Source organism: Podarcis bocagei (genome assembly GCF_964188305.1).
Source record: "Podarcis bocagei genome assembly, chromosome: 8".
NCBI classification, from domain to species: Eukaryota; Metazoa; Chordata; class Lepidosauria; order Squamata; family Lacertidae; genus Podarcis; species Podarcis bocagei.
Window position 1 is genome coordinate 29,816,776 of NC_138133.1, and position 21,394 is coordinate 29,838,169.

The window sequence follows — 21,394 nt, forward strand, 5'->3', positions numbered from 1 at the left end:
GACATAGGACAGAATGGAAAGTGCAACATTTTTTAAAAAATGAACCAGGTAAATATGGCCTTAATGTGTCAGAAACATTTCTCTTTCCCCAGGCCTTTGGCGAATGAACAATCGATCACTTGTTTTTGCTTGTTGTTTTTGCTTGTTACCATGTTATTTATTTTTTGTGTTTTTATATAGCAAATGGCCCTGCGATCGTCACATGAACGGAAGTATAGTAGTAGTATCAATATCAATAGGGTTTACCGCTCAATCCTATGGATGTTTACTCAGATGCAAGTTCCACTGAGTTCAGTGGGACTTACTCTCATATATAAGTGCACATAGGATTGCCACCTTAAGCTTAAAGTTGAACGATTTTAAGTGGAACTGTGAGCTGGTCGGTTTAGTCAGCGAGCCTATTCCTGACTGTAATCATCAGGTTTTTTTGAGGTAGAAAATTGCAGGGTTTAGTCATACATACTGCATGCATCCGTTACACATTATCACATGCAGCCACGCTTCTCCATCCAATATATAGCAGTTCCTGTTTTTCAGTCTGTGTAAGAGATCACCCAAGATACATTTATCTATTTGTGCGTGAATCTTCATATGCTAAATTTATCTTCTCAAGATCAGACAGGCAGCAAAAAGCAAGTGACACAGAATGTACTACTCCAGAAGGAAAAGATGATTGTTATTCCTTTAGAGTAAAACCACACAAAAAGGAAATACTAGGCTGTGCAGCAGGAAATGCTTTGTGAAGGTTTAGAGTGTCGCTTTTTTTCAAAAGCGCTCAGCATTAGCCTAATTCTGTTCTTGTTGAATGCGACATCTCCCCAGCGCCACTCGTGATACATTAAACTGAAGAATAGATGTTAAAGAATGAAAGCTTGGTTATTTGTCACATTTGAACCAGATGGGAATAAATCATTAGAGAACAGTGTAAGTTTTTTTGAGAGAATAGTTATGTACTATTAGTAAAAGATCGGAAAACCTTCTAATGCATGACAATTACACGGTCAACACATATTTACCTGAACTTATGAAAACAGGCCTTTACAAATCACTCTTTCTTGTAAGATGATAGATTTAGTTGCAACTTTTAACTGCATTTATTTATGTCCTTTATTACATTTATATATACTACCTTTATCTTCCAAGGACCTCAGGGTGGTGTACGTAGTTCTCATTCTCCCCATTTCATCCTCACAACAATTCTGAGAGGTAGGTTAGGCTAAGAGATGGTGACTGTCCCAAGATCACCCAATGAGCTTCATGGCTGAATGTGGGGTTCAAACCCTGGTCTCCCAGGTCACAGTCCAGCACTCTTAACCATTGTGCCACACATGCACTGAGAAGAGAGGGAGGGGAAGTTCCACTGCACAGCCACAAGTCTTTGCACTAATGGAACTACTGTCTTTGAATGCTGCCCTAAGCATCTTAGAATCCTGTTTAGGACAGTGGGAGTGCTTAACTTTGGCTTGACTGTGCACATTGACCTGCAGCCCCTGAAATCCAGAGCACATTTTCAGGATGGGTAAGGGCCATAGTTCAGTGATAGAGCATCTTTTTTGCATACAGAAGATCCCAGATTCAGCCCCCAGCATCACCAAGTAGGCTGGTGGAGAACCCTGTCTGAAATTGTGGAGAGATGTTGCCCAGCGGTGTGGGCAGTAATGAGCTAGATGGGTCATTGGTTTGAGTCCATATAAGGCGGCTTATGGTCTTCCTATTTACATAACTTCATTACCCCAGCTGCATAAAGGCAATCTCTTTCTCTCTGTGCCTCTGTTTCATTTATAAAGCAAAACAATGCTAGCAAATGATTTGCAGGTCAGTCATTTTCTTCCTTGACCTCCTGTTGTCTCAGAGCAGCAGCAGAGTGTTAGAAATAATGGGATCTTGAGAGTGGTGTGACCAGCCAGAGGAGGAGGAGATTAGGTGAGAAAACAGAAGCTGCTGTTAATTTGGATAAATTGTGTTTCTCATCGAAAACAAAGAAATTTCAAGGGGCAGAATTCCCTGTGCCACTCCTGGCCCCCGTCTAAGACTCGGCCTTCACCACCAAATAGTCTTAAACCCAAATAGGCAGGAGGTTTTTGTGCTGCTACAAATTGGATTCTCTGCCTCTAGACACTGAGTCCTGCAAGAAACAGGTGTGCTGATGCAACAAAGAGGGAAGGGGTAATGCGACAGGACATTATCAACACCTGAGTTGTTGTCATAGTAATAGCTGAAACGCCAAGGAAATTCTCAGCATGTCAGACCATGTTTCATGCTTCTCGCAGACATTTTGCACAGGATGTTATTTTATATTCCTGGACTGTGGCTTCGCATGGTAGCCCCACCCACGTTGGTCTGCCCTGTTTTGGAAACCGAGGGAATTCAGCTTTGTGAGATATTGGACTGGAAATTGGCTTAGTATCAATATTTGAAATGAACAGCTTTTATTTATTTAAGCTACAGCACAGGTGTGGATATTTGAGGGTATTTGTAGCCAGCTGATGACACAGACAGTGAGAGCTTACATTGTGCCTAGTGGGCCTGGAAGGCAAACCGATTTGTCTTCAGCAAAGGCAGAGCATTGCTGCCTGCTCCCTGGATCAACAGATCAGGGTGAATGTAGTCGAGAGGCACCCCAAGGCACAGTGAGTGGGCTGCATATATTCTGTGCAGTGTGTAGGAGCCTGGTACATGCTATCTTATACTCTGGCACTATTGCCCAGAAGGTTGACCACCAATGAGGCATGCTATTTATAGTAGCATAGATAGCTCTGGTGAGATTTACACAACTGCTTTTTGGGGGAGGTGGGGATCCCATTGCAGTCGAGATGTTGCAGAACTACAGCTTCCATCATCCCTGACCATTGGCTATGCTGGCTGGAGCAGAGAGGAGTTTTGGTCCAACAACACCTGGAAAGGTCCCCAACACTGATTTATCACATCATAACTGTTGTACTATCTCGTTTGGTGAATCTGGCCATTTGGCCAACCAATTGCCCATGGGGTCCAGCTAAATGGAAAGCCAAGTACTATCACCACCTTCCTTCTCTGGACTTCTCTGGTGTTGTGGGAGCATAACACTTAATTCTAGCCATACAGTTAGAACTGCCAAGTGAGGCCAATGAAACAGTGAGGGATTGTCTGAATATACCCAGTCTGCTTGCTTCACTGGAACAGTCAGAGCAGAACACTGGGAGCATCTCTTGAACACACTTTGTTAAAATGAGTGAGAGTTGTGCCAAGGAATGTTCTCCCGCACAGCTCCCTATTTCTGCCATAAAGCTTAGGCACCAGAAATCCCCAGTGGGTTGTGCTTATTTACTGGTGTGAAATCAAAGTCAAGTTCAAGGGTGCTTTTTCATTATTGTCCCAGGCATCAACTAAGCCTGTTCCTTACATGGAAGCGCTGTGAGAGAAAATGTCCGCTGTGTAAAAGCATCCAAGAGCTTGCTTGAGAGAGAATGCGTTTCATTGGTGTTTTTGCATGTGCTATAATATGGAAAAAATGGACAAATGCTGCTAGCTTTGGCAAGAGTACAAGTGGCCTTTGCTGTTTGTGTTGTGCGCTGTTAATACCTGCATACAAGCTGCTGCTGCGATTCAGTTCTTGCCCATATTCCTTCTAACTGCTGCTCTAGATATCTTGGTCTTGGGCAGAATTCTGTGCCACACCCTACTTTGGAGTGGAATCAATGCTTCAAATATGCAGAGGGCCACAGGGCAGACTAATGCTCAGTGAAAATATTATGGTTTTAAACCCCTAGTAGTAACTTGTACTTGCTCCAAACCTTCAGCCCCTGCTTAGCTATATTCTGAAGAACCATAGCTGTTCCTTTCAAGCTTGCTTTTTATCTTGTTTATTTATTTATAGTTTATTTTATTTATTAAATTTCTATACCAACCTTCTAGGATCACAGGATGGTTTACAATATATAAAAAACCCTATAAATGCACAACAATATAAAAAACCCAAAAATGCACAGCACGGTAACAAGCAAAAACAATTGCCCCCACCCCAATTTAAAAGGCCATATAGATTGTTTAATTAGCCAAAGGCCTGGTTGTAGAGGAAAGTTTTTGCCTGATGCCTAAAGATATGTAACGAAGGTGTCAGGTGAGCCTCCCTGGGAGTACACAGGGAATTTTAGGGTCAGATTCAGCTTGAGCTGTGCCACAATCTATATATAGGACATCTTCACTCCCAATCACGTTCTAAAGCATTAACCCAAAATATCAGAAGTTTCCTATATGGATGGGCGATGAAAGCCTGTCGGGCAAAGGACAGGATGAGGAAGATAACTGGATAGAACCCTTACAAAGCAGATTAAGCGTTTCCTCCTTTCTGTTCAAAGGCTTCATTCCGTTAGCGTTTTCCCAACCATCACAAGACAAGTTAATTGCTTTAAAATCACAGTTGTAATTATTCATGACAAGGGACTCTTGATTTCTTAAGACTTGTTCACCTAGCTCAGTTTCCTCTGGAGCAGGGACTAAGCAATACCCACAGGTCATATCCCTCCCACTAAAGATCGCTCCCTGGAGCAATCAGTCCATGAATGAGTCACGTGCCCAGGCTGGGGAGACACCCTTAATAGGTCAGATATAATCCCGCAGGTCCTAAAGTTGCCCATCTCAGCTCCAGAGAGTCTGATCATTGTGAAAGTTCCTGCTGTCCTGTACTCAAGCATCACTTTTCTCTTATTCCCTGAAAACACAGAATGTGCTGATGACAGTAGAAAATGACTTCACTATTCAGTCTAAATCATTGTTTTAAGTCTATATTTAGCTTACAAGCTCCTCTTTTTTGATCCCTTGTCATCACGAAAATATAAATAAGAACATTATGTTTTTCAAAGGCACGCTACATTTGAATAGCATCCAGAATCTGTGACAAACAGCCCAAAGCTTTGAACTGGGTGATAACGCTGGCACTTCATCCTTAATTTATGCTGTGGTGGGGAAACATCACATGAGCAGAGAGGATGGAACTCCACATTTACTTTTGAGTGCACAAGCTTTTAATCCAATATTTGATATTCCCAGGGTCAGGTTTCAGGGGACTTGTTGCTTATTTGGTTTAGGACTGCATGCAAAATAAATAAATCATTGTGGAGTTATGATGATGGCGGCGGCGGCAGCAGCAGCAAAGATAAAAATGTCCTCTTTGTAGTTCAGTGATGTCTGCAACTCAAATTTAGCTGTCACTGTGTAATGGGGAAGCACAAGATCACATGCACTTAGGCCACATAGAATGAGGCTACTGTTTTGTAGATGGGAAAAAAAATCTGCCAGCCTTGCACAGGGATGTTGCCGGCCATCATTTCTTGGTTTATGGCAGAGTTGGGAACCTCAGGAACAGGAGGCCAAGTGTGTCCCTCCAAGTCTGTCTTCTTGGCCCTCGAGACTCATTATACCACACTCCCTTGTATTTTTGCCTGGCTGGAATATATCCTTGAACTCCAGGAATCTGGCTGGAGAATAAAGACAGAGGTGTGTGCAAACCAGCCCTACTTCACATCGCTAACATTTACATGTATTGCTCTGCCCACCTTTGCCTTTGGCTCCACCCACCACATGTCCCTCAGAAGATTTCCCAGATGGGAATGCAGTCCTCTGAAAAAGGTTCCGTGCCCCTGGTCTCTGGTGAGATCCTTTCAACTATTAGGATTCAAGCTCAAAGGAATGGTTAGGCAAACAGAGATTCCAGGCAGGCCTAGATGCATTGTTCAAAAAACAGCAACAAAGGTATTTTTGGTGACCTATGCACTGAAGGATGAAAAATACAAGCTATAGTCCCTGGTTGTATTTATAACCTGCTTGGGGGCTTTCACTCTATTAGAGTTGAATTATTACTCTGCTCTAGGCAGCACATGTCTGAAAGAGGCATGGCTTCATAAGCGCTTCATAATGCTTAGACGGGAAAAATGTTTTCCACCCAAGAGGCCTGTTGCATGCAGAATTTTGTGTGCAGCCGACAGTGAAATGAATTTTCTGCATGTGCATTGTGACACAGCATTAGCTAAAAAGACTTGGGATCTATCCAACCCAGCACGACTGGAGTTCCACTCACACAACTCTAGCTTTCCTTTCCCCTTCAGCTCCCTGCATGGCCTCAGAATCTCCTGCAGAGGGTCCAATGCTCTAGAGCAGATTTTGAAGAGAGGGGGAGGAGAGGGAGCTGCAGAGGGAAGGGGAGGAAGGGAAAGTGACTGGAATTCTGTTCACCTTAATACCTATATCTCTGAAAAATACTACAGGGGTTACAAAAAAATAGGGCTTTTTTGTAACCCCTGCAGCAACCACTTTTGCTGAATCACTGGGACCCATTTTGTTGACGTCCTTAAGCTTCCAGCCACTATTCCAGTTAATAGCGTTTTAGCAGAAGTGGCGTGATATTCTTTATAGTCACCACATCCCAGTCCAAAAACACATTTAAGATTAGGTTATCAACTGCTGCACCAGTATCAGATCATAAAGTATGAGGCCATTGTTGGATTGACATTACAAGGTCCTACTGGGTAGCATGGCCATGCTCCCATGAGTAGCATGGAGTTGGTAAACCTTTCCCCAAGTCCCCAAAGTGAATTCAGCTATTTCATTTCAGGTTTCTCGCCTCTTCTATAGGCTGGGGAAAGGATTCTATTTTAGACAGCCCTACAGCTTGCCATTGAATCTCCACTGGCATGGCCGTGAAAGGAAAGCCCTTAATTCACCCCTGTTATTGAACGTAAATTAAATTAAACGTAAAGTCAGTCTAGGTAGTTGTAAGAGATAAGGCCTAGTATCAACAGGACCTAAGATCAAATTTAGGGTTGCAGCATTCTTCCAGAATTGTGATTAGGGTAGCTCCTGACAAATGGGACAAAAATGCTGCTCTTATCTATGGTTCCAAAGATGAAACTGATTGGACATAATTTAAGAGAGGCATTTGTGTAACATACTGATCTCAACAGGTTGCCCCAATCCTTGGAAAATCCCTGTAAATCTGCTTACTTTATTAAAAGTTCAGTGCATTCAAGGGGGATATAAGTCATTTTCAGCCATACTCTGCTCTTGGGTAAATGCCTATCACCAACTATTAAATACACGGACTTAACAGTATGACGGAAGTATGACAGATTTGTGAAGACCTCTCTGAGCACTGTTGTCCTACTTTTTTTACATCACTGCATTAGAAATAATTGTTTTAGTACAATGAAGATTGTTGCATGCCAAACGCTCTTTCAGTTGGTAGGCCACCAACAGCATATCTGACTATTGTCCCATATATTCCTCCTCAATAATTCTGAGTAAATGTGCATGTAATTGGGCTGGAAGTAAAAACTGGGGAAGCTTAATCTACATACTTCAGCCTTACTTTCTATGGAAAAAAGTACACTAGCAAATGAGTTATTTTTTCTGATATGAAAAGATCCCCATTAGGCCTTCTTTTTGGGTGTACCATTACTGCCATATTCTTGGGATGACATATCAGAGCTATTCTCAGCAAAGCTGGTTCAAAAAATATTGTATTCACCTAGAATACTTTTACACCAACTCTTAAAAGCAGGATAGCCGTCAGGTCCACCTTCAGGCCGTTGGAGATAGTTTGACAAGCTCTGAGAATGCAGCATTTGATGCAAAACGTCTTGCCAACAAGTTTATTGTTAAGTCACTAAACCCAGAGTGGTTTTATGTAGAAAACACGACACCTTCAGTTGCTTGTGTCAGGTCACAGAATACAGTCTTTTTTAGATGCCGTGCCTCTGATCAGGCCATTTGTAATTGTACTTCTTGTTCAGCCAGGTCAGAAACGGCCCATCAGTAATGGGTGAAGTGCAATATTTAATCAGTTTGGATGCATGTTCCAACTGCTTCAAAGCACCCTGAGGTACAGGGCATCAGTTTGACATGGAGTTGTGAGCATATTTGCAGAGTCCTTGCTCAAATATATATTGGCTTCACTTCACCAATTGATTGTCACTTTGCACCAGTTAGCCTCTCATTGCACCAGTTAGGGTCTCATTGCACCAGTTAGCCTCTTCCAACAGTATGACATACCAAAGAGGCAGCAGCTACGCTTCTCAGTCAACTTTTCAGAACAATGTGGAACTGTCAGATTTATTTATTTTAATATTTACAAACCACCTCCTTGCCAAAATGTATGAAAATAGCGTGCTAACCATGAAATCAAATAAATGCAGAGTCATAAACAACAAGCAAGGAAAGCAGTGTTAATTGCCTCCATGTGTCTCTACCGTCTGACAGATCAGGTAATGTTTTCTCTAGTTTTTGAAAAGTGGGTATTGCACATCCACGATGCCACCACCAAGAAGGCACTTTAACAAGGTGCCCTGTCTTGGACTCCCTCAACGTTTGGTGGAGTTATGAAGAATCAGTGGTGGGTGTGAAATTAACAAATCATGCATTCAGTCCAGCCATGCTCCAGTATTCAGAAATAATAGGCAGTCTTTTAGTACAAGGGTTGTCTCTTGGTGGCCTCACATCTAATGTTAAGATGGCAGAAACAGTGGTTAAAAACCAGCCACTGGACACAGATGAGGAACTGGAAAATAAAGCAGCATTTCTTTTAACTTTCCCTCTCCCCTTCCCTTTGGTCAGCGCAAGAAATCAGCGTATCGCTTTGGGGAAGAATGACATTTTGGAACACTTTTCTTTTTCCCTACAGCTAAGTCAAAGGCCTACAGTAGAAGAGCTGCGCGAAAGGAAAATTCTCATCCGCTTTAGTGATTATGTGGAAGTGGCAGACGCTCAGGACTATGACAGGCGGGCAGACAAACCATGGACACGGCTCACAGCTGCTGACAAGGTACGTAGCTTAGGGGAAGCCTTGGGCTTGAGTCTTAGCCTAATGCAGGGGTAGCTAACGTAGGACTGTAATTTTCATCAGCCCCAACCAGCACGGTCCATAGTCACTGATGGGGGAGCTGCAGCCCAGCACCTTCTGCAGTGCTCCACAATGTCCTTGCATAAATCTGTTTCATCCCATCTGTTAATTAATCTATGGTTTCTTCAATGCACAGGAATTCATATTGAAATACACGTTTTTGAACATCTTTTCTCCCAAAGAACTAATGCTTAAGTGTGTTTTTATCTTGATGTACACATTTTTATAAGCTGTTGAGCCAAAAATTGCATCAGAAAATTTGGGGAAGTGCAAAAACCAAAGGATGACTGTGGTCGGATCTGCACAATAGTCTAGGAGGTGCAGTTCAGGTCAGCTTATACAAGGAATTTGCAAAAGAATTGCTTCTTAAAGCATGCCTGTTTGATGGAGCTACAACTGGATTTTGTGTGCTTTTCCTGCCAAGTCTCTTTAATTTTCCCATCACAAACATTAGCTTACACTTGCTTAAATTTGCATTAATTCCAGTAAAATCTGTGGGACATTTACACCATCACCAAACCTGGCATGAGGGAAATCAAGCCTGTAATTATTTGAGAAATACTTTGTTGACAACACTTGCATGCATTTTTTTGCTGAGCAATTCCACCAGAGGAATAGATTTTGCAAGCTGTTTCTGTACAGGATACCACAGAACTGAGATAAGAAATTATTCTGTGTTTACTTACCGTGGCACTCAGGCTTGCCACATATTCAGCCATTGAGTGACAATGCATCAATAAGGTCTGTGTTTCTTAAGGTGATAGCTTAGGCAACTTGTGTTTTGTCAATCTTTCTTCTCAATCCCAGTGGTCTCTTTAATGTCTGGTTTAATGTACCAAGTATCTTGAGTTACAAAAAGAGGCCTTCTTGCAACACACCACCTATCTTACACCTATCTCCCAAAACTGTTTGACTGGAGACAGTAGAATAAAAGGTATTTTTCCATGGGAAATGGTACCCCTTTCAAACCACACCCACGCCCTCTTAAAAACCGCAGTCTTTCACCAGTCTTGGGTAGATCTGAGTTAGATCTGGCCTCTCAGGACACAGTCTAGCCTATCAAGCCCCCATTGATTCTGTGTGGATTTCTGCCATCACAGAACCTACGGTGAAAAATAAGCAGCCCGGGAGATAATACAGATACATTATAAATCACTCAACATTTGTGTGCTAGAAGAAGAGGTCATGTGCACTCTTCCGGAGAGTTCATCTTTGCAGCCTGATTGTCCTCCTGCAGTTAGTGGCATGTCTATTCCTGTTTGTGAGGATACTTTATCACAGCTTGGAGGAAAGTCAAACTGACAGCTTTCACTAAAAGGAGACAGTTAATGCTCCATGGTATTTGCCCATGCTCCTGACGGACAAGATTTGACTTCGTCTTGAAAGATGTGATATACCCCTTTTGAAAATTCTTTTGACACTATTAGATTGATGTAGAAGAATCTCTAGCAGAAATTGAAATGTGGTCTGAGGTTGTTGGATCTTCAGCAGCGTTCGCAGCAAAAGACCCAGGTCATAAGATTTAAGTAGTGATGACCTTCGGGCAGAGTGATCTCCATTAAATCTGTCTTTTTCCTGGTTGGTGTGATGACTTGTGTTTGGCAGATCTGTGTTCCCAAAGTCCAGTGTGTAAGAACTAGGAATGAGTAGCAAACTCACCAGCAAAGGACAAGGGAGCTCAAGAAGTATGTCTCTGCCTCGTGGCCTCTTCTGTGGCTAGCAGGCAAAAGCTCATGCAACCTGGACTCTCTCCCCCCCCCCTTTTTGAAATAAAATATAGCCATCATATGTGTCAAATGCACACTCAGTATTTACAAGTGCATGAGTTTTTGCCTTCTACATCACAAGCCATTTTGAAGATCAAAAACTGCACAAGGTTCTTGTTTTCATATTTGGTGAGAGTGTATCATGGTCCACGCCTTTTGGGGGAAAGTCTTTTATCTATCTCTCCTAATTCGGCAATTGCTTTACTCTCACTAGATTTAACCACAAATTCTACCCTTATAGCTAAAGAATTAATTTCCTTCCTGTTCACAGCAGCTAGAATAGTTCCCCTTTTCTTAAAATAGTCAGCAATTCTGTGCATGCGTACTTGGGAGAAACGTCCCATTAGACTGTGGCCCTTGCTTCTAGTCAATATGTATTGGATCCAGGTGTACAACACACTGACAGGTGAGCATCCCAAGTGTCACCCAGGCTGCTATAACGTATCACATTCCGAGCGGTGGCTCTAGCAAGCTACTGATCTCGTAAGAGACAGACCACTTTCCATTTAGTGCCCATCTATTCATAATTTAGAAAAGTGGAATGTACCTTCAGACTGCTTTTCAGCTGCATATTTACAAGCTTCTATTTGTCCCCTGCAGGCGGCAATTCGCAAAGAGCTCAATGAGTTTAAAAGCACTGAAATGGAAGTTCACGAATTAAGCAGGCATTTAACAAGGTGAGATGCTTTTTTAAAATAATAATTAAAAATGACTGAAAAAGCAGATTTCCAGTACAAACTCCATCAGCAAAAGGCTCATATGTAGCCCTGACCAATATTTGGTTAAAAAAAATCTCCAGGACCCCTTCATTGTCAGTATGTATTTTATTTTTTTTGTATATTATTCATCTGTAGTATTACTAGATGTAAGGCTTGCCTTGGGCTATATACAATGATATTTGCAACTACATTCGCAGCTTCATTTCCATAGAAGCAAAAACATGGCAGAAATGGTGTATACATATATTTACTATTATTATGCAAAGGCGGCTGGTTTAGCCCTGGAATTTTTTTCAGATGTATAACAAAGGTCTACATTTCTGTTTCTGAAAATGTTGATGTACCACTCAACTTTGTATCACAGAATTTAAGAACTTATGAAGAGTCCTGCTGGGTCAGACCAAAGGATTGAATGTTGGATGGAGTGTGTTTGTGTACAGACCAGTTACACTGGGAAACCCCTTATCTATCTGAACACAGAATTCTACCCTCCTAACCCTGTGACAGGAAACTACCAGGGCTCGTTTTCCATGACCATTTGTACCTCCCCCCCCATCTTGATTTTTACGCTGTTGAGTCATCCCACTTACACAAACCCCCAAGAAGCCCCTATTATAAAATCATTAGGAAGGTAATGAGATCTTTGTGCCATTATGGAAATGAGTAATGGGCAGACATAATATGTGTATGTGTTGCTTTTCTCTTGTGGCAGATGAAGGAGCTCTTATGAGAGTGAAATACTGTGTAAAATAAAAGACCCTGAGAACATCTTATGACATATTGCAGTGTAGTTCACACAACAGTTGCACGGTAGTTTTATGTATGAATGACTCTCTGGTGGAGGAATATAATTGGGAATCCTTAGAATGTGCAAGTCAGCTAGGACAGTCACAGTGGCTTTGGGTAGAATTAACCTCTTCCCTTCCCAGGAAGACAGCCTGGCAGTCCTTCTGCTACCCAGTTCTTCCCCAACCTGGTGCCCCCCAGATGCTTTGCACTACACCTTCCATCTGCCCCAGCCAGCATGCTGATGGTAGTTTTACTTCAAAATGTCTGGCGGGCACTAGGTTGGGGAAGGCTGCTATGTGCCATCCTACCTATCAGGATAAATTGTTGAGAGGTCTTCATTCCCACAGCAACTCCCAACTCACTTCTCCATGGTTCTCAGGGCTGTTGAGGGATTAGGTTTATATCGGATATTTCAGACACCAAGCTCTGTCATGATTCTGAATGTTTGAAAAAAAAATGCAACAAATTGGTTGACTCGTTCAAACACAATTGGATTTACTTTCTTTTCCTTCTCCGTCCCCTTTTTTAATTTTAGGTTTCATAGACCATAGAAATTGAGCACTCCACCATCTTCAAAACATATCTGGAAAGAACCATAAGTGCTGGTACCATTCACTTCTCTGTTAATGTACAATGTAAATTTCCTGGACTGCCTTTTTAAAAACCAAGAAGAGGAGGAAGAAGACGGCGACGGCGACAGGGAAACTTGTGTTTTCCTGTTCTTGGTAGAACTACATCATGAGACATGTTGGCACAACTTTCAGCAACCGAAGCCACTCATGGCAAGAATTGGGCCAGGAGTTGGCACTCATATTCGAAACTCTGCTGTGTGGATTCCCCATCCTCATCCAAGATCAGCCGTTAATGCATCCCGTCTTCCTTCAGGCATCTCCCATCTGACTCCAAAGAAAGCTGAAGGCAGTTGGTGTTGGGCATAGACCTGCTGGACAAAAGCTCGGACGAGGCCTGCCATCCTTCTGGGTCAACACTTTGAGCAAACACTTCTTTCTGTTTGAGAGCACCTTAGAAAGATGCGGGGGAAGGCCGAGACCCGCTCAGAGGATCTACCTATCTTTGACACTTCACAAGAATCATCCCTGGAGGATCTCTTGGCTGGCTGGCTGGCTGTCACCCATTAGTTTTGTGAGGGAAACACCCAGAAGATTCCTTGTCACCCGTCTCTTTCATTCAAGTGACCCCCCTCCCCCCCCCCTTGCTGCAAAAAGTGATGTTTTGAAATTGTTGCCGATTATTACAGGGATATTCAGTAACATGCTTATTACCTTTACGGACAGAACGAGTCAGGATGCCTTTTGCCCTGCTTGGTAACTTCCTGCTTTCATTTACACCTGCATAAAGAGGCTGGATGGCAGAGCAGCTCTGCCGGTTAACCAAATTGATACAGCACGCCAACTTTACTTAGATGCTGCAGGTTCCGTAAAGGTGTGCAATGCAGAGAAGAAAGGAGCTCAAGATCATTGTAGGGTCAATTTTGCTCTGTGCGCATGGATACGTTTATTTTTTAAGAGCTGGGATTTCTGTTGTGTAGAACACTACATGGTGTAAATAACAAAATATGTTGTCATGAATGTCCCAGCAATGATACTGAGAACCAAAGCATTTGGACTGGATTTGTGGAGGGGTTTTTTGTTTTGTTTTGTTATTAAGGCATTGGCTCTTCTCTTAATAGGATGACCCTTGCACATTGGATAGTGTTCCAGATCCCTGTCTTTGAAAGCACTTTGGCTAAGCCCACCAATTTGATGCCTCCTGGTAAGGAACCCCCACTCTCTTTCAGCAGCTGAGCCCTGAGCATGCCTCTCCCAAGCAAAGTTCACTTCTCACACTTTTCCACTGGTGTTAAAAGTTTGTATAGGGCAGCATAACTTTTCTTTTTGAACAGAACACTTGGTAACCTGCACTTTCTCCTCACCCCGTGGAAAAGGCCCTCTCTCTTCCTCAGCCTGAGTCAAATAAAAAGAGGCCTATTTAGTGATGCACTTTTTTTTCTTTTCTTTTTTAACTGAGGAGGCTACACTGGGGGTGATAAGGCATTCCCCACCATCACTGGGCACCACAGCTAGTGGGTGGGCACAAAGCTGTGAAAAGCTTTTACATATTACAGATCCTCAGTACCTTGCATTTATCAACAGTTGTGTGGTAGCATGCCAGGGGATTCACAAGGTGTGGTTATGGGTCTGTTTTCTTCCTTGAAGCACAGGACAAGGCTCAGCATTCTTTACTGAGCGGCTTGGAGGATGCACAAGGGGTCGATTAACCTGCTGGTTTATCCCCTGTGTGCCTTCCAGTTAAAAATACAAATTATGGCTACGGTTACAAACCAGACAAGGTAGAACATTTCCTCCTAACAATAAGATTGCCAAATTCTGTGCAAGTAAAACCATTTATTCTGGTTTTACTGTGATTTGTGATGCAATTGGTTAAAGAAGTATACTGAGTCTTTTCCCACATTTCTGCCAACATTAATTTCCAAGTGGGCTGGGCTATCATCTTAGCACTTAACACATGCAGTTGGGAGACTATTCACGATACAAGTCTTGTAGCTTTTCAAGACCTAGCACTCAGCACAATGTTATCCACATGCAAAGGAGCATCTTCCAGAGCTAGTACAGTGGCACTTCTTTGAAGATGCCCCCTTGCCCTACATTAAGATACCATTGAGCTGATCTGGGAGTGACTACATACTGTGTTGCTGTTGTGCCCACTGGTACATTTGGAAATAGATGGGTCCACTCTGCTGACCCTTAGCAGATTCCTTTACTTGCGATTGCATGGAACATTGGATTTGCTTGTTTTCTGCAGGCAGGCATGTTCCTAGCAGGCGTGCGTGTGCAAAACACCTGTTCCAAAAGCTCAGTGTCCCTACCACGCAAACAAAGAAAGAAGCCAATTATTGGATCAAGGCAATGCACTGTATTCACTTCCAAAAAGTAGAAGTAAACAAATGGATATTTATTTCCCCCTGTAACATAGAAATGGATCTAGCGAAACTTTCATTTGAAAAATGGCTTACTTTTCAAGTCTGCTTAATTCTTGTCTTGTCTGGAGCAGAGCCATTCAGCTGTTCCCCTAGCACAGTGATCACAGGTGACGGGAAGTGTGCACTCCACTACAAATGCCTAATGCAACGCTTTCCCTCTGAAATCTATGGAGATGGGCTTTACTGTCATCCTGCTTCCATTCATTTCAGCAGGGGTTGCATAGATGTCTCATTTATTCCCCCTAGCATGAGCAGTGAACTTTTGCATTCACTTAAATATGCCTCTATGATTCACATGCAGATGAAGGTTATCTCGCACAGAGCTGCAATTTCTCTTGCTGCATGGACAAAAACCATTTCCTCCCTCCCTCAAAATCTGTCAAAGGGTAGTGATTTGAAAAAGGGCACAGATGATGTTTCTGCATATGGCAAACAGGGTTGAAAATTGTTCCCTCCGCCCGCCTGTTCATCCAGCCGAACTTTATTCTTGTGTGAACAGAAAAGCAAGGGAAGGGTATGCCTCAGCATCTCAGTGGTTCTGGAACCAGTGCATTTTCCAGTTACTCTCCAAGTCAAGTGTATGTACATAGTTTTGTCTTTGTATAGGAGTGAATGTGGTGACAGTCAAACCTGTGATCTTCCAGTATTGTAATTTAACAGATTATGGCTGTATGGGGGGGGGAAGTAAAAACCAGAACAAAATGTAAATACCTAGAGGAAACACTAAAACTGAATCTCTACATCCTAGGGTTTTTGTACATATTGAAACTGCATGGTATTTAAATTGTCTCTGATGTATGCAGTTTCTTTAAAAAAAAATCATTTTAAAAGAAAAAACATGGTCTTTTTTTCTTGCTTGCTATTGATTCTACAGTTATTTATGATCCAGGGCTGCAATCAAATGCTAAGCTGCACAGAAGTGACATCAAATTTATTTACCTCAAATATACTGCCTTCCTTCCTTTTTAGGTTTCCAGGCCACTAAACAGCAACTTGAGTCTCACTACAAACAATAAACAACAACAAACCAGAACCAACTGAATGCTGAATGACAACATGATAGTGGCTAAAAGCTCAAAGGGGCCTTTCTCTGCAGAATTGCTCCCTCTAGCGTGCAGGAAACTTAACAAGGAACACAGATAACCAGGAAGTATAAATCAGCATCATTTGAGTGGCTGGCAGAGCAATCCAAACTATAGGAAGCCAGAGTAATATATGCCAAGGTAAATTATGCTGGTGTAATTTACTTACACACCTTTTTTTATTTGGAACACCCTTTCTGGCAGTGTAAATTTCTAGGTCATGTGACCGAGCCAAAAGGCGCCTGGAAAGGGGTCTCACCCTGCCGCCGCCACCCATACTGCTTTTTCAGGAATAACTCTGGCTTTGGCTGCACCAGGATGGAAGAATTACACTGGTGTAGCTCTGACAGAACATTATCATCAGTGCTGTTTTCCTAGAAAAAAGAGGTGCCAGAGTTGAGCTTTGGTGAGCTGCAGCTGGGGGGGGGGAGCCCTGCTTCTTATTATAACAAGAAAATTTATAATTTGTTCTTTCATAAAATGAAAGGCCTTGCCTCATTTAGAAAGAGAGCAAGAAAACCAGAAACACTATAGTTATGGCAACCCTAGTAATCAGTGCACTATTTCAAAAAGTGAAAATCTAGCTTTTTTTCCTTCGAGATTTTGCAAAAAAAGCCAAAAAGTTTCTGAGTATATGGCAACCCTAGATTCTACATAACTAGTTGGGTCTCTACCAAAAGGCTCACTTGCGTTCATCACCTCCCACCCCCAAACACAAAACAGAGTTGTTGATGAAAGAACATGCCACAAACTGAGTAACACAACGCACAAAAGGAAAATTCTCTTTACAATCTTATTCTTTGTACGTACAACAGGGTGATTAGATATGAACTTTCCACTGACATTTAAATGGTGGCATTTGATTGACTTCTAGACACTGCAGAAAGCTTCTCGCAGCCTTTAAAAAACATTGATCTAAAATTGCTATTGTTCGTGTGAAAAGTTGAGCACAGCTCGTTTATCTCATCGCATCAACTTCAAGTAGCACCAGCGTGCCACAGAGGAAAAGGTTTGGGGGTTTCTGGGGTATTTTTTAATAGTCTGACACCTGAGCTTTAAATAGTGGTTCACAGCTGTGCGTCTCAGCATTCATGCACTGACACTGTTGATGGAAGACGGTTAACACCAACATCAGTCAAAAATAAAATAGGGATTTTATCAGAAAGCAACTACTAACCACATTCTCTGCCATATTAAAGTAATCTGCAGTCGAAGCACACAGATTGGGAAAGCTGAGCATTCTGCAAGACTGACAGTTTCGCAAATTAATAAAGCAGAAGGCTGAAATGTGTGTGTGTGGGAAGGGTGTCAATATTCTGCAAGCATCATCTAAAATGGGCACAGTTGCTACCCTGCATGCTTCAACTGGTTAACCAGTTAGGATCCGTTACATGGTCTAATGTAATAATGGGTTAATATAACGCTACTATTGTATGAAAGTACTAACATTCTGAGGAACATCAATATGGAGGTGAGCACAGAGAACTGGGACACCATTAAAGTTGACAAGTGGGTGGGATGGTGGAAAAGACTCTTTCCAAACATAAAGGGTACAGGAAAGGTGAGGCTGGTTATCTAGGGCACCCTTCCCCAAGCTGCTGCCCTGCGTAAGTTTTGGATTTCAGATAAGTTTTGGATTCCAGATAGGAGCTGTAGCTCAAACACTGGCAAGGCACACAGGGAGCAAAAGACTCAGCCATAGGGAGAACACTTCTCCTTGCTGCGTAAGGTAAGGGAACAGAGTGGGCAAAGGAAGCGAAGAGAATAAAGGAGCTGTTGAGTGAACGTTCCTCTACTTAAGTCCCAACTTTCCACATCGCTAGGCAAGGCAACTAAATTTTTAAACAATTTAAAATGAAAAGCAAACCATGATGCAAGGAAGAGCAGCACAGGGACCTTTTGAAAGGCAAAGGACCCTGGCGTTTTATTTTAGTTAGAAGGACATCACATACCAAGCCTGTGAGAATCAGTATTTTATTGTCAGTGCTTAACTGCCTACCAGGATTGGAGGGATCTCCCAGGTTGGCTGGTGATGGTTTCACATGCTGGGTGGATCTGAAAAGGGAGTAGAAAACCAAAGTGATCAGGGGATTTGGAGCAACACTGCCAAAATGAAAAGTTGTGTCCCCTGAGGAGACTCAAGTTTAGAAACAAGGCAATGAACTAGGGCCATGATTGAGGGGTAGAAAGTGAATGGAGAAAAGGCTTTGCTCCTGCTTCATAATACCAGAACCTGTAGTCCAATGAAGCTGAAGGCTGGGCGATTCAGCACAAGCAAAAAAGAGGTACTTCACCACATGGTGCGTAGCTGAACGATGGAATTTGCTGCCACAAGCTGTGGCAATGATGGCTACCAGATTGGATTGACTTTAAAATCAGGCTAATTCATGGGTACCAATGGCTACGAGTCCGAATAGCTATATACTGTCTTCAGGATCAGAGCCACTACACCTCTTGGTCCTGGGGAGACAGTAGCAGGAAGGAGAAGTTGCCATCATATCCTGCTTGCAGGCTTCTCACAGCCATCTGGTAGACAACCAGGGCAAAAAGAATGCTGGACTGGATAGGTCTCTGGCCTGAGCCAATAGAGATAATCTTAAGTTCACAGTATCAAGCTGTTCAGAGGGCCGGCAGAACTGACAGGGATGCCCCCACATCATCTAACTCTCAGAGTGCCCCCCCTCCACAGGTCTGTCAATCCCAAAACTAAAAACCAAATCAAAACAGCTCAAGAGCAGTGCTGTTTTTCTAGAAAAAGAGGTGCCGGAGCCACCCTGAATGCCTCCCTTGTTCTTATAATGGCAGTAGTGCCCCCCTGAGAGGTGCCGGAACAGAGTTCCGGTGAGTTCCAGCTCAAAAAAAGAGCCCATGTCAAGATAATAAGGATAATTCAGAAGCCTACACAGTCGTCATCACCAGCACCTAGTTTAAAAATTACGTATTTGGGACTCTCTAGTTCCAGCCAGGGGCAACCACTGAACATGATTTCTACAAACAAACAAATCAGGGATCAAATTTTGAACTAAACATATCCCAAGGACCAACAACATTAGCTGTACCCCCTGACACCCCCAAATGTGAACCAAGGCACATGGAAAGAGCTCTAATCCCTTCTGCCCCAATATAAAGAACAGGAGAAACCAACAGAATTACTCTGTTATGTACCTTAAGTTGCCTCCTCCTATTTCCCACTCTTGGACTGCCAAGGTAAAAGGGGGGAAGCTCTGCCAAAGCTGCTTTCTGTTCCTTCCAGTGCAGTGGGGAAAGAGGATCCGTATGCTAGGAACCTCGGGAGGTAGCCCTGGAGGCAAGGCCTGTGTGGCCAGTTTCCTAACCCTATGGGAGGACCTTGCAAAGATCTAAAAATCTGCAACAGGATCTTAAGAGGCAGCTCTTGCTCAGGAGAACATCTCAGTTTAATCTGATTTCTTGAATTAAAGCCAAATTAGTGCCATGAGGAATGAGTGATAGAAAAACAGGCAAGAATCTATTCCAAAGAGTAAAAAAAAAAAAAAGTCAATCAAGTCCTTGATTATGGCTCCTGTTTTGCACATCCCATAAACAAGGTTACTTGGAAACAAATCCTACTCAACTGATATAAATGGGACTCCACTTGCAGGCAAGGGCTCACAGACTTCAGATGACTTAAAACCACCCCTTTTAGATATAATTATACACTTCCATCAGATACGGTGATAGCAATTTTATTGCTATCTCCTTTGTTAAAATAATTTTAAGTAGGTTTTGTTGAGGAAGGAAGGACAAAGGGAAGGCAAATAAAATAAAAGTGTACCGGTGGGCAGCATGGTCTCAGACTGAATGTGCAGGGGTCCCACAATGTTTGTGCCACAGCTCAATCGCTTTGCTCACTATTGCATCCGTGTTATCTTGAGGTATCTACAGAGGATAAAAAGAGATATTCAGTTTGAGGTATTCCAGTACTTCAGTATCTCAGGCAGCAAACCTAAAGGCAGCTAAAGACCAGTCACTATAGGATTGCTCTTCCAAACTCCTGCCATATCCATTCACGCCAATTGCTAATGCACGCACACAGAGCACACTCTTTTGCTTATTCAGTTTCAAGTAAGAAGTAGCTCCCTGCATGCAAACAGTTTGGTGTGGGGAGGAGTTGTCCCCTATCAGTGAAGTGAAAGGAGAACTTTCCTCTCAAAAAAAGGTCCAAGCATGCATCAGAGCATCCCTGGAAATCCAGACTGGGTCATCCATATCAAACAATTCCACTCTTCATTTTCCTGTCCATTCCTGCATCTAGAATATTCTCTTTTCCCCAAAAGAGATGAAAATAGGAGAGAGTGTGCATGGAATGGCCACTCACGCAAATACAAAAAGATAAACTGGCTTGATACAGCATTGTAGTCTGTGAACTTTTTTGACCACGTGGTGGGTTGGGGGGGGGGAGTCGCAAGGTCAAGTTAATCCTGCAACATGCTTAAATGTAGCCAACGAGTTCTATTTATTTAAAACATTTATAGCCCATCTTTTCTCAATAAGCCTAAAGTGGCTAGCAACAGAAGTTAAAATAACAACTTAAATGATTTTTTTAAAAATACTAACAACAAATAAATAAAAGAAAGCAGCTGAAAGGCATTAAAACAGCAGAGAGAGAAAGGAGGGAAACCCACAAAACTGCTGCTAAACATAACTTAACCGAAGCTACTTGGAAAGGCAGTGACTATTTATGGCTCAAAAGTGCTCCTATAAAAAGGAATGTTTTGGCCCATCTTATGGAAATCAATTGGAAAGGGGAGTGTAGTGGGAGGCCCTGTTCAGGTAAGAATGAGTTCCAGAGCCCAGCTTAGCCACTGAGACAATCCTCTCCTTTCCACTCAGACATCAAGACAAACCATGGTCTGTTTTTATATCTGAACCTAGATCACGTCACAAAACATGGATACTGAAGCTGTCGTGCAGGCTGTGTTTTGTGCTAAATTTGGTTTGCTGTTATGTCTGAACTGAGAAACCATTGTGAAAGTCTGTTACATTTGGAAGCTCAAACCAAACTATGATTAGCATGGATCGTGGTTTGATGCCATGTCTGAACTGTACTTTTAAAATTTTTGCAAACTTTTAATTGCAGCTCTTGAACACTGGGCAAAATCTCAGTTGATTTCTCTCGCAACCACCTCTCTCCCCAAAAAATCTGA

General features: G+C 42.5%; 2 protein-coding genes across 15 annotated transcripts in view; one reads left to right on the forward strand and one right to left on the reverse strand.

Annotated features, from left to right (window-relative positions):
• The window catches only part of PHACTR1 (phosphatase and actin regulator 1), a 262,469-nt gene extending 246,642 nt beyond the window's left edge, over positions 1-15,827 (forward strand). For all 10 annotated transcript variants that reach the window (XM_081206391.1, XM_081206390.1, XM_081206392.1 and 7 more), the window contains 3 exons: positions 8,654-8,794; positions 11,239-11,315; positions 12,682-15,827. In XM_081206391.1, coding sequence (XP_081062517.1) covers positions 8,654-8,794; positions 11,239-11,315; positions 12,682-12,697 — 234 coding nt within the window. In that variant the 3' untranslated portion in view covers positions 12,698-15,827. The remainder of the gene's footprint in view (positions 1-8,653; positions 8,795-11,238; positions 11,316-12,681) is intronic.
• Positions 1-21,394, reverse strand: part of LOC308593850 (TBC1 domain family member 7) — a 40,217-nt gene that overhangs the window by 8,830 nt on the left and 9,993 nt on the right. For 2 of the 5 annotated variants that reach the window (XM_081206603.1, XM_081206604.1), the window contains exons 8-9: positions 20,023-20,126; positions 18,102-18,284 (exon numbers count right to left, since the gene is read on the reverse strand). In XM_081206603.1, coding sequence (XP_081062729.1) covers positions 20,040-20,126 — 87 coding nt within the window. In that variant the 3' untranslated portion in view covers positions 18,102-18,284; positions 20,023-20,039. Of the gene's footprint in view, positions 1-14,903; positions 15,030-16,086; positions 16,151-18,101; positions 18,285-20,022; positions 20,127-21,394 lie in introns of those variants that run through there. The other 3 variants (XR_014011060.1, XR_014011059.1, XR_014011058.1) reach the window with 3 other exon arrangements.